General features: G+C 46.6%; 1 protein-coding gene across 1 annotated transcript; it reads left to right on the top strand.

Annotated features, from left to right (window-relative positions):
• Positions 1-10878: 10878 nt before the first annotated feature.
• Positions 10879-12816, top strand: LOC119324405 (homeobox-leucine zipper protein HOX16-like). Its single transcript, XM_037598191.1, has 4 exons — positions 10879-11483; positions 11619-11758; positions 11849-12088; positions 12180-12816. The coding sequence occupies exons 1-4, from the start codon at positions 11372-11374 to the stop codon at positions 12717-12719; spliced, it is 1032 nt and encodes a 343-aa protein (XP_037454088.1). The 5' UTR covers positions 10879-11371; the 3' UTR covers positions 12720-12816.
• The last annotated feature ends 1356 nt before the right edge of the window (positions 12817-14172 follow it).

The following is a 14172-nucleotide window of genomic DNA, read 5'->3' as shown; positions in this document are numbered from 1 at the left end:
CGATCCTATAACCCGGTCTCGCACAACTACCATGAGACCGGTAAAATAGAAAACCTATCAAGGGCAAACCTTTGCCTTGCACATGGTCCACTTGAGATTAGATGATGATGATCTTGACTCCCTCAAGTTGGACCACCTTTCTTGATTGCGCTGGATCGAGGAAGACTAGTTGATTGCTCCCCCATACTCCACTATGGGTGAGCCATTCTTCCGCTCATCTTCACGAGTCCATTGTCACCATAATGGACGGCAAACTTCAAGCACTTCATCTCTTCATGATGCATCACTTGAACTTGCACACCGCAATCTAACCCCACAAAGAACTCTCACGAAGACCATGGGTTAGCACACAAACGGTAATGGACAATGCTTACCATACCATGGGATCACTTGATCCCTCGGTACATCTTGTTCGCTTTGTGTGTTGAATCTTTCCAACTCTCTTCATTTGGATGATGTCTCGAAGGTGGACATGAATGGCCACACAAGCTTCTTCTTCAAGACATGCTTGCAATACGCTCAACACTCACATGACCGGTTTTTGGATAATTCCTTAATAGCACCATGGTCATCACAAACTCTCCTTGAAACCAACAAATAGACTCCAAGAAAAGCATATGGGCAAACCCTTCAAATATAACTCAAGGCAACCATTAGTCCATAGAGATTGTCATCAATTACCAAAACCACACATGGGGGCACCACATGTCCTTTCAACGATGATTCCAATTTGTCTTGGAGTATGTGTTGAGTCTTCAAAGAATTCCATCTTGAGCATGCCAAGGGGCATGATAGTATTGGCCAACTTGTTGATGATCCAGGGGTCCTCGGCCCAACCCACTATGGAGGGGCCGACGTGGTTAGCACCCCCTAGTCTAGAACATTTCCAGTAGCCCGTGAACTGGTCTTCAAGCCGAGGACTTTGAACTCCTTGGAGTGGCTTCGTATTGGGTCTTTGGCTTCGTAGGCGAGTTCAACAAACTTGATGCTTTATCTTGATTCCACGTCTGAGGACACCCTTGGATCCAAAGTCTTATGCACATTTGATTGATTCCCCCTCTCCGACGTCTTCCTCTACTATAACCAATGTTGTTAGTCATGGAGGTTATATACTTTGGACATCCGAGGAAGTCTAACCCAAAATTCCCCGATAAGTGATTTTATCTTATCGGATTCGAAGACTCAATCCAAGCCTGTGTAGCTTAACAACAAAATTTTGTAGTGATGTCATAGATGGGTCGATCGGGCCATGCCCTGACAACTTTTGACCCAAAACTGAACCGTTTCCACGGACTGTAGAACCGAAAGGTCCCATCAATGGTCATTATACCAAGTTTACCGTGGCTCGAGGCCGTTTCCATTGGCACGCCTTGTCAATGAGGGATAATGCTCTGGAGTTTCGGGAATATCTTTAATAAAATCCCTCAACCGACGCGTGCACGTAATGCACATCAGTGTTGGGAAATTGCAAAATTATCGTGCGGCGTCGTGCGCCTTGGTATTTTCTATTGGGCTATAAAGAGAGGAGGATGAATCTAGTTCATTTCATGCATTCCCGATTGCCTCTAGAGCTCAAACCCCCCAAGCCCCACCGCCTAGAGAACACAGAAAAACCCCAACCTTCATCCTCTTCCCATCTTCGTTTCCTTCCTTAATGTCCGGAAAGGGGAAAGGGCGCTGCTGCTCTGATAGTCAAGGAGAAAGCAGCGAGCCAGAGAGGGTTGTGGATGCCCTCCATCGTCACCGCTGCCAACATCACTGAGGTATAGGTGAGTGGCTACCTCAACTAGCGATGCGAGATCCGCTCCACCTCTCGAGTTCCAGAACCTTAGCAGGAGAGCAAGTTGTGTTCATCCCCCACCTCATTCGAGGTTTGGGCTTCCCCGTACACCCCTTTCTTGAAAGCCTCCTAGATTTCTATGGGATCCAATTCCACCACCTCGCATCCAAGTCCATCTTCCATATTGCAGCCTACATTGTTTTCCTGAGGCATTACTCCGTACAGGGCATCACTTCAGGCTTTGGCTCAAATTGTTCTGTGTCAAGCCACAGACCAATGGCCTTCACATTACAGAGTGTGGAGGTGCCATGAGAAGGCTCAACAACATCAAATGGCTGCCGAGCAAATTCATTAGAACGGTGAAACTATGGCAAGAGGAGTGGTTCTATATGGCCGACGTGTCATCAGGGGACGAGGAGGGAGTCCTCACCTTCTAGACAACTCCCTTGAAGAGGTCGCACTCCTGGACCACCAAGGGCCTCGACTGGGGGAATCAGGAGGAAGTCCGGGTGTTCCAGGACCAAGTGAAGGTCCTTATCTGCAATGGCATCACCCTGGTGGATGTGATCCATGTCATGATCCACCGCAGGGTCTAGTCCCCCCCCCCCAGGCCCGATCATACCCTATATAGAGGTATGAGCTGGACGGTGAGGCTTCGATGATCCGGAGTTTCTTCAGGGGGAAGGACTTATACTTGTGATAGCTGTTGGATTTTCTTAAAGATGAAAGGTGATGTATTATAGTAGCATATAGTATTTCGCTTAGTAAAGAACCAAGGTTAACAAACTAGAAGGAGACGACACACAGACAACATGAACGGTACATGTGCACACAAAGCAATGCTTGCACCGAACAAAAGCAAGGGGGCCGTCACTCCCCTTGTTCTTGCCAGCTACAAGTATCAAATCTGGTAGTGATAGGCAACAAATAAAATAAAATCGCAAGTTAAAAGATTTTGATGCAACTTCACTTTCAATTTTTATAGTTTTCTTTTATGAACCAAACTAGTGATAAACAAGAAACTAAAATATTTAATTGCAAAATATAAAGAAGATACCTTCAAGAACTCACCTCCCCGGCAACGGCGCCAGAAAGGGCTTCATGTCTACTATGCAACTTTATTCTTGTAGACTTTGTTGGGCCTCCAAGCGTAGAGCTTTGTAGGACAACAACAAAATTCGCTCAAGTGGATGACCTAAGGTTTATCAATCCGTGAGAGGTGTAGGATGAAGATGTTCTATCTCAAACAACCCTGCAGTCAAATACAAAGAGTCTCTTGTGTCCCCAATACACCCAATACAACTGTCAGTTGTATAGGTGCCCTAGTTTGGCGAAGAGTTAATGATAAATGTGTAATATGGATGATATAAATAGCCTTTTATAATCACAACACATAAAAATAGTAAGGTAGCAAGTAACAAAAGTGTGTGAAAACAGTATGTCAATGCTTAGAAATAAGGCCTAGGGTTCATACTTTCACTAGTGCAATCTCTCGACATTACTAACATGATTAAATCACATAACAATCCCTCAAAGTGTGGTAAAGAATCACTCCAAAGTCTCTATTCCTATAGGATAAAGTAGGATGACATCGTGTAGTTAGTGAACCACCTCAAAGTTGTGCTTCTAATCAGTCTTATGAACCACTCCAAAGTGTCACGAATAGTTCTAGAGACCATACTACGACAACACCAAATGATACACATCAATCAACTATAATGTCACCATGAGTATTCGCGAGTGATACATACATCAAGTGATCTCAAATCCAAGAACATTCAATCCAACATAACGAAACCTCAAAGAGAAAAACTCAATTCACCACAAAAGAGATAGAGGGGAAGAACATCATGTGATCTGATTATACCGATAAAGATCATGATAAATCAAGATCATGCCAAATCAGGAACAAGAGAGAGAGAGAGAGAGAGAGAGAGAGAGAGAGAGAGAGAGACAGAGATCAAACACATAGCTACTGGTACAAAAACTGAGCCCTGAGGATGAACTACTCACGCATCACCGTGGAGGCAGCAAGGATAATGAAGATGGCCTCCGTGATGGCTTCCCCCTCCGGAAGGGTGCCGGAAAAGGCCTCCAAATGAGATCGCTTTGGAACAGAGGTTTGTGGTGGCGAAGTAAAAGTTCGAGGTTTCTCTCTGATGGTTTCTCAATTTATAAGATTTTCAGCGTTGGAATCATGCCAAAAGGAGTTACGAGGGACCCACAAGCTCATATGGCACTCCCGACCCCAGGGTGTGCCATGTGAACTTATGGGCACCTCATGGGTCTTCTGGTCCTTCCCTGAAGCTTCGAGAGTCTCTTATGTTCCAAAAAAAATCACTGTAAATTTTCTCGTGCTTGTACTTCGTTTGGTAATGGCTTTTCTATGAAACAAAGAAGATGCAAAAAAACAGAAACTGTCACTGGGCACTAGATTAATATGTTAGTCTATAAAAATCATATAAAAGTGCACCAAATCCATGTAGAACTCATGTATATACCATGAATACTTCATAAATTATAGATACGTTGGAGACGTATCAGTCTCCCATGTTCTACTCTCCTCGCCGGAGACCGCACCTCCATTGCACGGGTTTTGAACTCCGCCGCTGCTCATGGAGATGGCATATGGAGGATGTGGTCGCCGGTACGGAATACCAAGGATGTGAACGACGGGCGCTGCCGTAGGATAGGTTTAGGGTCCATCCGCTTTATTTAATGAAAAATGTTTGTCCGGTTAGTTGAAACAGTGTTTGAAATGTATGCGGGCAGCATTGGATGACCGCCTCCCGCATATGTGTCCGCAAACTGCCCGCACCCATTCCACGACGGATGCGGGAGCAAATTTACGGGTCAGTGTTGGAGATGCGTTAGTAGTTTACAAGTATGCTCGAAATTTAACTATTATTTAGTGGTTTCATTCATGATGTGACTGAAATTTTCGAGGAGACGCATAGTAAATTAATATTTACCTAGATAGGCTCATAGTCAGTTAGATTACCAAAGCCATTCTCTTCTTTTTTACTATATAAAATTTGGATTTCATGAACATGGTTCCACGCACACTAACGTGAATTGTAAATTCAAAGAAAATACTATAAAACTCAAAAGATTTTGATATTTTGGGTATGAAACTTGGCCAACCATTCTACTCAGGTGTGAAGTTTCGTGAGTATTGACACCTGTGGTATTTTTAGCAAAGAAAATGCAAGTAGGACCTTACAGTTCTTTTTCTTTCTTCTTCATCATTTACAAGCACAGGCGGAGCTCCCGGTAGGGCGAGGCAGGGCGCCCGCCCTACCTTGATTTTGGGCAAAACGATTTCTACATGTACGCATACGCTATCGCTGTCTGGTTCTGGAGTCACTGTCGCTAGAAAAAGAAGAGAACCAAGAAAAACGAGTAGGCCTAGTCGGTCGTCAGATTCTCTCCACGTTATTTAGGCCCATGAGTTCCTGCTGCTGGGCACCGTTCGCACGCACCAGTACACACCATGCTATCTCTCTTACATTGAAAAACAACACGCTGTCACTCTTTCTCAAAATAAAAACACGCTATTTTTTTTTCTAAAATAACCACACTTTCTCTCTCACAAAAAAAAACCGTACACAACGCCATCACATGTTGCGAATTTATGATGTAAATTTTCTGAGAATAGCTTTGCAATGTTTGTCCATTTTACGTGGTCCTGACTCACTCCTACGGACTCCAGAGAGCCAATGATTACTGGGTGCAACCAGAGGGAGATAGTAGCACGGGCTATATTCAACCGGTTTGGATGACAAACGCATAACAATGATATGAGTCTAGGGAGTTTGTCCCTTGTTGTCATACCGGTTGTGATATTGAGCCTTTTTATTTTTCTCTTTGCTCCGCTTGCGAGCTGTAATACTTTTATGACTCTGTGATACTTTGAGACTTTTTAATAAGATGGCTGTCAGATGCAGAGGCCGGGGGCAAGCCTCCTTTTTCAAAAAAAAAAACTCTTCATTATCCATATGTTTTCAGATTTATTTAAATATGATTGCATTTCTGTTGTATTTGAATTAGTTTAAAATTATGTAAAATTATGAGTGGACTATTATTGCGTAAAAGCTATTTTGATATTGCATCACATCATTTATTAGGCTTAGAGTTCGCTCCACCTTAAATATTTTTCGTCCTCCGCCACTGTTTACAAGTGTGTGTGTGTGTGTGTGTGTGTGTGTGTGTGTGTGTGTGTCTGTGTGTGTGTGTGTTGTGAAGGGACAAAGGTTATAACTAGGGCGAGTGGTTCAACGACATCCAACAAGAACCACAACCCTCCCCTCCCTATGAAGTTAGGTGGATGGTCAATGGTGGCCAGAGGGGGAGGGTAGACAACGGGAAAAGGGAGGATCAACATGTGCAAAAGCGCTAATACGAGAGGGCGGTTTGAGAGCTGGTTTCCGCGAGAGCCCAAAGTAGAATGGGCACAATGGCATTGAAAACAAAAGAAGAAGGGATCAGGGATATGAGGAGTTGAAGAAATGAGAGGGATTTATGCCAATGGATTTTGATCCGACGGTATGCATAGGGTTAACATCTTATCATCCTTGTCTCGGGTCACAAGGTTGTCAAAATCAAATTAGACATGGGATGGACCATTTTTCCTTGATAAAAAAATACTATATTAGCACCAAGCTATCTCAACAATATAAGGATAGCATACTAGATGAGGGGTCATTAGCACGATCATCCTGTGGATAACATACGAGATGAGCATCATGTGGAGAGACCACCCCATCTTAGGACACCACCACCATGCGCTACAAGAAGCCACACCGCTACCTTCTCCTGCATGGCGGAGAGGGGAGGGAGTTGTCGAGGAGGGGAGGGAGGTACAGCCCAAGTCACCGAGGAGTAAAGACGCCATGACCGGTCAACAAAGGTTGAATGGTCTTAATTACTGCCTTTTAGTTAATAGTACTTCATCTGTCCAAAAATACTTGTTGAAAAAATGGATGTACAGAATATTTCTAGGAGAAATGGACGAGGGAGAATTTATTTTCAAAATATATCCACTGATAACATACTGTACATCATAGAAACTTTTGAACTTTTGCCAAACGGTGCGCCCATTTGCAGTTTCTTATGCATCGTGCGAAACAAAACTACGAGATTGGTCAAAAAAGCTGAATTTTCCAAAGCATGGAGATGCTCACACATCACGGTTAGGTGGGAACATATTTTACTCGGGATCCCATGGACGCCATCGTGCCATACATGGAACCAACGGACTTAAAGTTGTGATCCGGTCTGCATGTGATTCTCATGCACGTACACCACAAGAGTACATGATATACACAATTTTTTAGCTCTAGCTAGATACGTAAAATACTCACATCATTTGTTGATCGAATCAAGTAGCATACGCCGCGTCCTAGCTAACTCTAGACTTTGGCAGCCTCACCTTGAGCTGTCATGGAGTGCCCCACCCTACACAATAGGACTAGGACGAGTTTGTCCTAGGATGGTTGAAAGATGAGCATCATCGGTAAACACGATACCTTGATAGGTTGGTTGGGTAGAGTTGTATATTTCCAATTTCTTCCATCGAGCTATGTTATTTCTCTCATTGCATCATACCAGTAAAATAGACTAGTTTGATTACGTATGCTAGTACTATTTTCCTTTCCTCACGCGTAGGCGCTAGGGTAAAGTTCTTCTCCACTTCGACCTCCATCAGCCAATCCATGGATTCTCCTTCCCTCTACTTGCCGCTTCTGTGCCTGGTGGCGGCGAGGGGAATTCCGCTGCCTTGCATCCGGCTAATAGTTTAGGTTTGATATTATTTTTTTAGTCATCGCAGGGGCGCGCTTCATCTTTGAGTTGGACTCGAGGCTTCGATCCTCCTCGAATTCGTCCATCACAACGGAATCAACGAAGCTCCAACGTAGATTTCTGACCTCTCCTTGGAGTGGCGGCGTTAGGCTTTCTAGTGGTACGTTTACAACCAAGATATGGTATCACACACTTCATATCGATTTAAGGGTTTTAACGACGATGGCCGCGGCTGGTCCTTAGTGGCACGTCCACGAAGACTTCTGGGGTGACAACAAGTCAACCGACCGGCTCCGGTATGGGAGTGGCGCCAACGGTGCATCCGCGGCTCATTCCGACGGCGACATTGGTCGCTCGGTGGTCAGGATCCTTGATGTAATTCTTATTATGTGTGAGCTGCTTTGTTCTTCCGGTGAACTTTTACATAATAGATCCGTGACTTTTCTAAAAAAAACACCAGTAGAACAATAAAATGAAAGAATGCGCCAAAAATACAGCAAATTGAGCTCCCACATGGAGTCCCCCTACACAAAATTGTTTCCACATGGGATTATATGCTGAAAATCGTTGGAAGCCTAGCTAGAACATGCATGGGATCGGAATGGATCGACGAGGTTCGAGGGAATCTCGTCGCGAGCTGTGGCGCCCTACCACGTGACGTGTCCACGTCCACATGGACCAGCCCCTGCGTTGTCCTACCACACTTGCATGTCTCCCGGTGGGCACACCACACGGTTGGCCACATGGTTGCTCGTAACGTGCTGCGGCGTCTGGGTTCGGAGATCGATCGGGTGCTGCAAGCAAATTGCTGCGGCGCCTGGGTTTGGGCAAAACGGTCATTCGCCGTTCGGACGTCAAGGCCTCTTTACCCGTGGACTCCATCCCGTTGGATAATACGGATCCCGTGGACTCGCTAGCAGCGTTACCCCGACAGGGCGGCATGGACTCGCCACCAATTGGCCACCGGACACCTGGCGCTCCTCTCGGATCTGGTGCGGCTACACTACGGGGGGTGCCGAATAATTTTTAGCAGATGGAGTACTGTTTCCTGCATTCAGTATCTGTACCATTTCGCTCGCTGAATGTGCTGCTCCACTTGGTTTTTTTATCAAGGCTGCTGATTATTGGGATCAATAGTTTTCTTTGCAGCAAGTTGTCATCAAAAGTATAGTTATGGCATAGATGGTTGAAAACTTGTACTAATACTAGTAATTGAACTAGAGTAAGTATGATGGAAACTGATTAGGATGTATGTACCTAAAAAAAGGGTATGTAGCTCAATCTGAATGTAGATAACAGCTAGACAAATGTCAATTGCAAAGAGAGCTGGTAGGGTTTCTAGCTCTGTTTATGCAGTGGCGGAGCTAGATTTAACCTAGTTCATGTCTTTACAGTTTGGATAAGAGAAGTGGTACACATCTTCAGCCACGTACCTCTAATTTGACCCCTCAAATGCCCACGGACACGCCCAGTCAGTGACCGGACGTGTCCGTTTTGAGCCCCTATTTATTGTCCGCACATCCACATTCCTCATTTTCTTCCCCATATGTGCGGTCACATGCATGTGATTGGTTGAGATGAAGAGGAAGAAAGAAAACAAGGAATAAAGAAAGAGAAAAGGTGGTCCGGATGGGGACGCGTCCTATGTGGCGGACTGACCGAGCGCGGCCGGGCGAGGCCGCGAGTCCTCATATCCTCTCCATATTTGAGATGGATATGAGGGTTCGCGGACAGCCCGGGCATATAGGGATGATATGAGGAGTCCGGTTGGGTCAACTTTTTGCTACTTTTTGCTTCTCTCTCTTGTCCGGTAAGTGGTCTCCGCGCCCGCCCGATCAATTCGAGGAGTCCGGTTGTAGATGCTCTAAGGGGGGAAACACCCTGGAGTGCAGACCAAGGCTCAAATAGCTAATTGTTTTGGAATTGTGGTTGAATGCGTAACGGACTTTGCTATGTGGTTCTTCGACGACAAGGAACATGTGTTTGGTTTCTTAAGGAACTTCTATATTTCCCATCATCAAAGTAAGGGAAAGGGGGTGACCCGGGTTCGAATAACATATATGTCATGTTAGGATCTAACGAAAAGCTTTAATGAGAAGAGAATCTACATTGACACCACCAAAATTGATTCTACTATATCCATATAGAAGTTAAAGCATGCCAGTCAAATCTTAAAGATATGTAAAAATTTGTTTAAATAACTCAAATGAGAGAGAGAGAGGTTTTGTAATTAAGGTACTTATTTGCTAAACATAATTGATAGATAGTCCCAACGATGAAAAAATAGATAGAATGCACAAGGTACAAACCAATATTGATAATGCTAGACCTATGAACCCGCTACGAACTCCCTACATAAATTTCAAATCTACTCTTCTCGCCCCCCCCCCCCTCTGAATTTCAAGGGTGGGCCCCGTCGCTCCTCCCTATCCAATAATACTGATCGACGTTGCTGCTTACGTAAAACACGTAACAAAATTTACGTAGGTCTAGCATTACTCGGGTGAATACGACCTCATGCTGGTATATTCAATATGAATTTGAATTTAACAAATTCAACATATTTATCCCTAATTTTCACCACACGAAAATTTGATTCGTTGGCGTGCTTCTATTGATGAGTGTGGGTGCCTATTTACCTGGCCATGGGCAGCCCGACCCGGGCGGCCCGGCCTGACCCAAAAAAGCCCGACCGACCTTGCCCCTGGCCAGGCTTGGGCCCGTCGTATTTGCAATTTAAGGAAGAAGGTCCGGCGGGCTTTTTGCGTGATGGGCCAGGCTTGGGCCTGATTTTTAGACCTGATGGCCGAGCCGAGCTCGGGCCTAGGTTTATTGTGCCGGGCTTTGGTAGGCCGGCCCGGCCCGACAGATGGCCAGGTATAGTGCGCATATACTTGCGTACGCACGAGCGTGTGTCTTTTTATTATCACAAGAATAAACTCAACACATGAGAAAAGAACATGGTTCCAGCCACAAAAGATCTTGATAGTATAGAGAGCCATCTCCAACCTCCATACTATGTAAGGTCTTTTCCAGAAGGGAAAAAGAGCACACTGTAAGTTCTAGGTTTGACAAGAAAAGAGGAAACACCTTGTAATTCCTATAACTAGGAGTACATTTTTTTACCTTTGAGAGCAAAAGATCACATCAGAATATCAAGATCAGACACCCGGCGTCCAGCTCCCGTTGGTTCCGTCTCGATCCTCCGCCAATTCGTCCCACCCACCGCTGCCACCAAGGGACAAACTCGTCAATCAACACCGCCCTGGCGCCTATAAGAAGGCTCCTCCCCATTTCTTCAAACTTTAGCCGATCAGTGTCCTCCACAAGAAAAAAATATACTATAAGCAATAGAAAATTGGTTGTCCCTCGTTAAGAAAATCAAGAAAAAGATTTCCATTTCTTCTTGAGCTCCCTTCCACCACCAACCTCTCCTCCGGCCGGCCGAATTGTCCCGCTCTGGTTTGCGTCTTCTCCGGCGAGGAAGTAGCTAGGCCTCCCACTCCTCCTGTGAGTGGTCTCCTCCCCGCAGGGCTGAGGAGATCTCTCGGGACCTCGGGACTGGGGCGTGTATGATGGGGATTTCGCTTATGCCGATGAAGACGCCCACGCGGCTTCTGTGGAGCACCAGCTTCTTCCGCCACAAGCTCGCCGCCATGATCGCCTCCTCGTCCTGCTTCTTATAAGAGCCCCTCCGCCGCGCAGCAGCTGTATATATACGTCTTTTTCATTTGATTTCGCCCCCCGTTCGATCGACAACCAACGCAACTTCTTGAAGCTTTCTCTGCGATGGAGCCCGGCCGGCTCATCTTCAACACGTCGGGCTCCGGCAACGGACAGATGCTCTTCATGGACTGTGGCGCGGGCGGCATCGCCGGCGCGGCCGGCGTGTTCCATCGAGGTATCATATTCTCATCCCCTACTAGTTTTCTCGATCCCGGTTGTTTGGTTCGTTAGGCAAGTAGGAGTAGCTTTTGTGTGGAGACTGGAGAGTGATTGGTGTACTGATTGGGGTTGCCATGTTTGAGTGATGAAGGGGTGAGACCGGTCCTCGGCGGCATGGAAGAAGGGCGCGGCGTGAAGCGGCCCTTCTTCACCTCGCCGGATGACATGCTCGAGGAGGAGTACTACGACGAGCAGCTCCCGGAGAAGAAGCGGCGCCTCACCCCGGAGCAGGTGACAATTCGTTGCTACAGTAGCGAAGATGATGCTCTGTTCATCCGAATTAATTCTGACGGTGCATGCGCGCCACGCGTACGTGTGTAGGTCCACCTGCTGGAGAGGAGCTTCGAGGAGGAGAACAAGCTGGAGCCGGAGAGGAAGACGGAGCTGGCCCGCAAGCTCGGCCTGCAGCCACGCCAGGTGGCCGTCTGGTTCCAGAACCGCCGCGCCCGGTGGAAGACAAAGACGCTGGAGCGCGACTTCGACCGCCTCAAGGCGTCCTTCGACGCCCTCCGCGCCGACCACGACGCCCTCCTCCAGGACAACCACCGGCTCCTGTCACAGGTAATCAAAGTCAACCACACTTCACCACCGGCCGGGCACCGTGGCTTCCGCTGCTGAGTTTGATTTGGGAGATCCATCTTTGTGGCGTCAGGTGGTAACGTTGACCGAGAAGATGCAAGATAAGGAGGCGCCGGAAGGCAGCTTCGGTGCAGCCGTCGACGCCTCGGAGCCGGAGCAGGCGGCGGCGGAGGCGGAGGCGAAGACTTCCTTGGCCGACGCCGAGGAACAGGCCGCGGCAGCGGAGGCGTTCGAGGTGGTGCAGCAGCAACAGCAGCTGCATGTGAAGGACGAGGAGAGGCTAAGCCCGGGGAGCGGCGGGAGCGCGGTGCTGGACGCGAGGGACGCGCTGCTCGGGAGCGGATGCGGCCTCGCCGGCGTGGTGGACAGCAGCGTGGACTCGTACTGCTTCCCGGGGGGCGCCGGCGGCGACGAGTACCACGAGTGCGTGATGGGCCCCGTGGCGGGCGGTATCCAGTCGGAGGAGGACGACGGCGCGGGCAGCGACGAGGGCTGCAGCTACTACCCCGACGACGCCGCCGTCTTCTTCGCCGCGGCGCAAGGGCACAGCCACCATCACACGGACGACGACGATCAGGACGACGGCCAGATCAGCTACTGGATGTGGAACTAGGCTCGCGCACGCATCAAGAAGCGTGCGTGCGTGCGCCGTGTGGAATCGATCAATTTCGTATATCAGTAAAAAAATCGTGGCGTTTTGTTTTCTCTCCTTGTATGCTTTCCCGCTGTAATGTTGGGTCGGTACGATCGACCAAGTTGTATGCGTATGCATTGTAGTACGAGTTAGGGTAATATATCGGTGGTAAAATCTGTCGTGATGTACGGGAAATAAGTGCACGGAGTCAAAGCCTCATTTTTATGGCACAGTACATCATGTCATGTCAAATGAGATTTGATTTTTAATCATCTACTGCTATGTCGTCCGAGTTTTGTAAGATCAAGCCGGCCCCATTCTCCACTACTGTACGTGCGCTCATGGTTTTGTTGTATTTTTGGCCTCTCCAAAAATATGAAAAGGCCATAGATGCAAGGAATAGTACTATGGAAAGGTTCTATAGCATTTCCCACGTCCATAAATTATGTCATATTTTTCGGACCTTTCAACAAAGAAACCACCCTCCAAACCTTGGCATGTTTTTTAAGTTGCTTTTCCATTTTCAAAGTCCAGAAAATGTTGCAAACAATTGGGTTTATGGAGAATTGTGAACCTTGCGAATTCAACAAAACAACATGGGCGGCAACCTATCTCAAAGCCTGTTAACAACAGAAAATACTATTGAAACTTGGGTATATTGTTGTTGTTGACCGATTTTAGGAAGTTTTAGGTTTAATGTGGACAATGAAATAGTTCAAGGTTCAAATCGAACTTGGCGTCGCGGTTCAGCGTTTTGAAAACATTTTCTTTATTCACTTATGGAGCAATCATCCTCTTCACCTAATTTTGTCTATGCATCATACACCACGAATCTGCACTACGACGCACACTTGCAGTCCAAATTGAAACCACTACTAGGATAGATATTCAGGAAAAGGAGAGGTTCCCTATTAAACAACATTCATAATTGAGAAACAACCGTTGGTTAGATGGTTCGGAGGTTGATACATTAGAGCGATGATATTTTTACGCAATAGTTTTACAAAAATCTTACAAAGTTCAATCCGGTGACGGCCATTCCCATGTTTTGTTCTAGGTAGTTGTTCCCCTCTCACAGTATGTAAAGTATTTGTAAAACAAGTGCGTGGGAATAGAATTTCTGGGTACATTATAAACCCACATTCTGACTTTAGTTATTTCTGTATACGTTGTGTTATTGTATGCTTTGTGTATCAATTATGTACTCACCATTTTAAAATGGAAGGGGTCACCATAGTGACAAAGAACAGTACTAGGACACCTAAGTACAATTAATAGTACCTAGGCATTTAATGCGGGGGTATGTCTTCTCTTCCTATGCATAGGAACAGACGCACGTCCCATCGTCGCCACTGTGCGTAAGGACCTCTTATTACTGCATTGAAAGTGCAACTAATCCCCGAGTGGTTTTGGTAATTCATAACAACATATA

The sequence above is a fragment of the Triticum dicoccoides genome, chromosome 6B (genome assembly GCF_002162155.2).
Source record: "Triticum dicoccoides isolate Atlit2015 ecotype Zavitan chromosome 6B, WEW_v2.0, whole genome shotgun sequence".
Lineage (NCBI taxonomy): Eukaryota > Viridiplantae > Streptophyta > Magnoliopsida > Poales > Poaceae > Triticum > Triticum dicoccoides.
Note: the sequence above shows the minus strand (reverse complement) of the source record. Positions and strands in the feature narration are given on the sequence as shown.

Coding starts and splice junctions, on each gene's coding strand:
- LOC119324405 (XM_037598191.1), top strand. CDS start 11,372: ATGGAGCCCGGCCGGCTCATCTTCAACACGTCGGGCTCCGGCAACGGA. Junction 11,484..11,618: donor GGCCGGCGTGTTCCATCGAG/GTATCATATTCT, acceptor TGAGTGATGAAG/GGGTGAGACCGGTCCTCGGC. Junction 12,089..12,179: donor ACCACCGGCTCCTGTCACAG/GTAATCAAAGTC, acceptor TTGTGGCGTCAG/GTGGTAACGTTGACCGAGAA.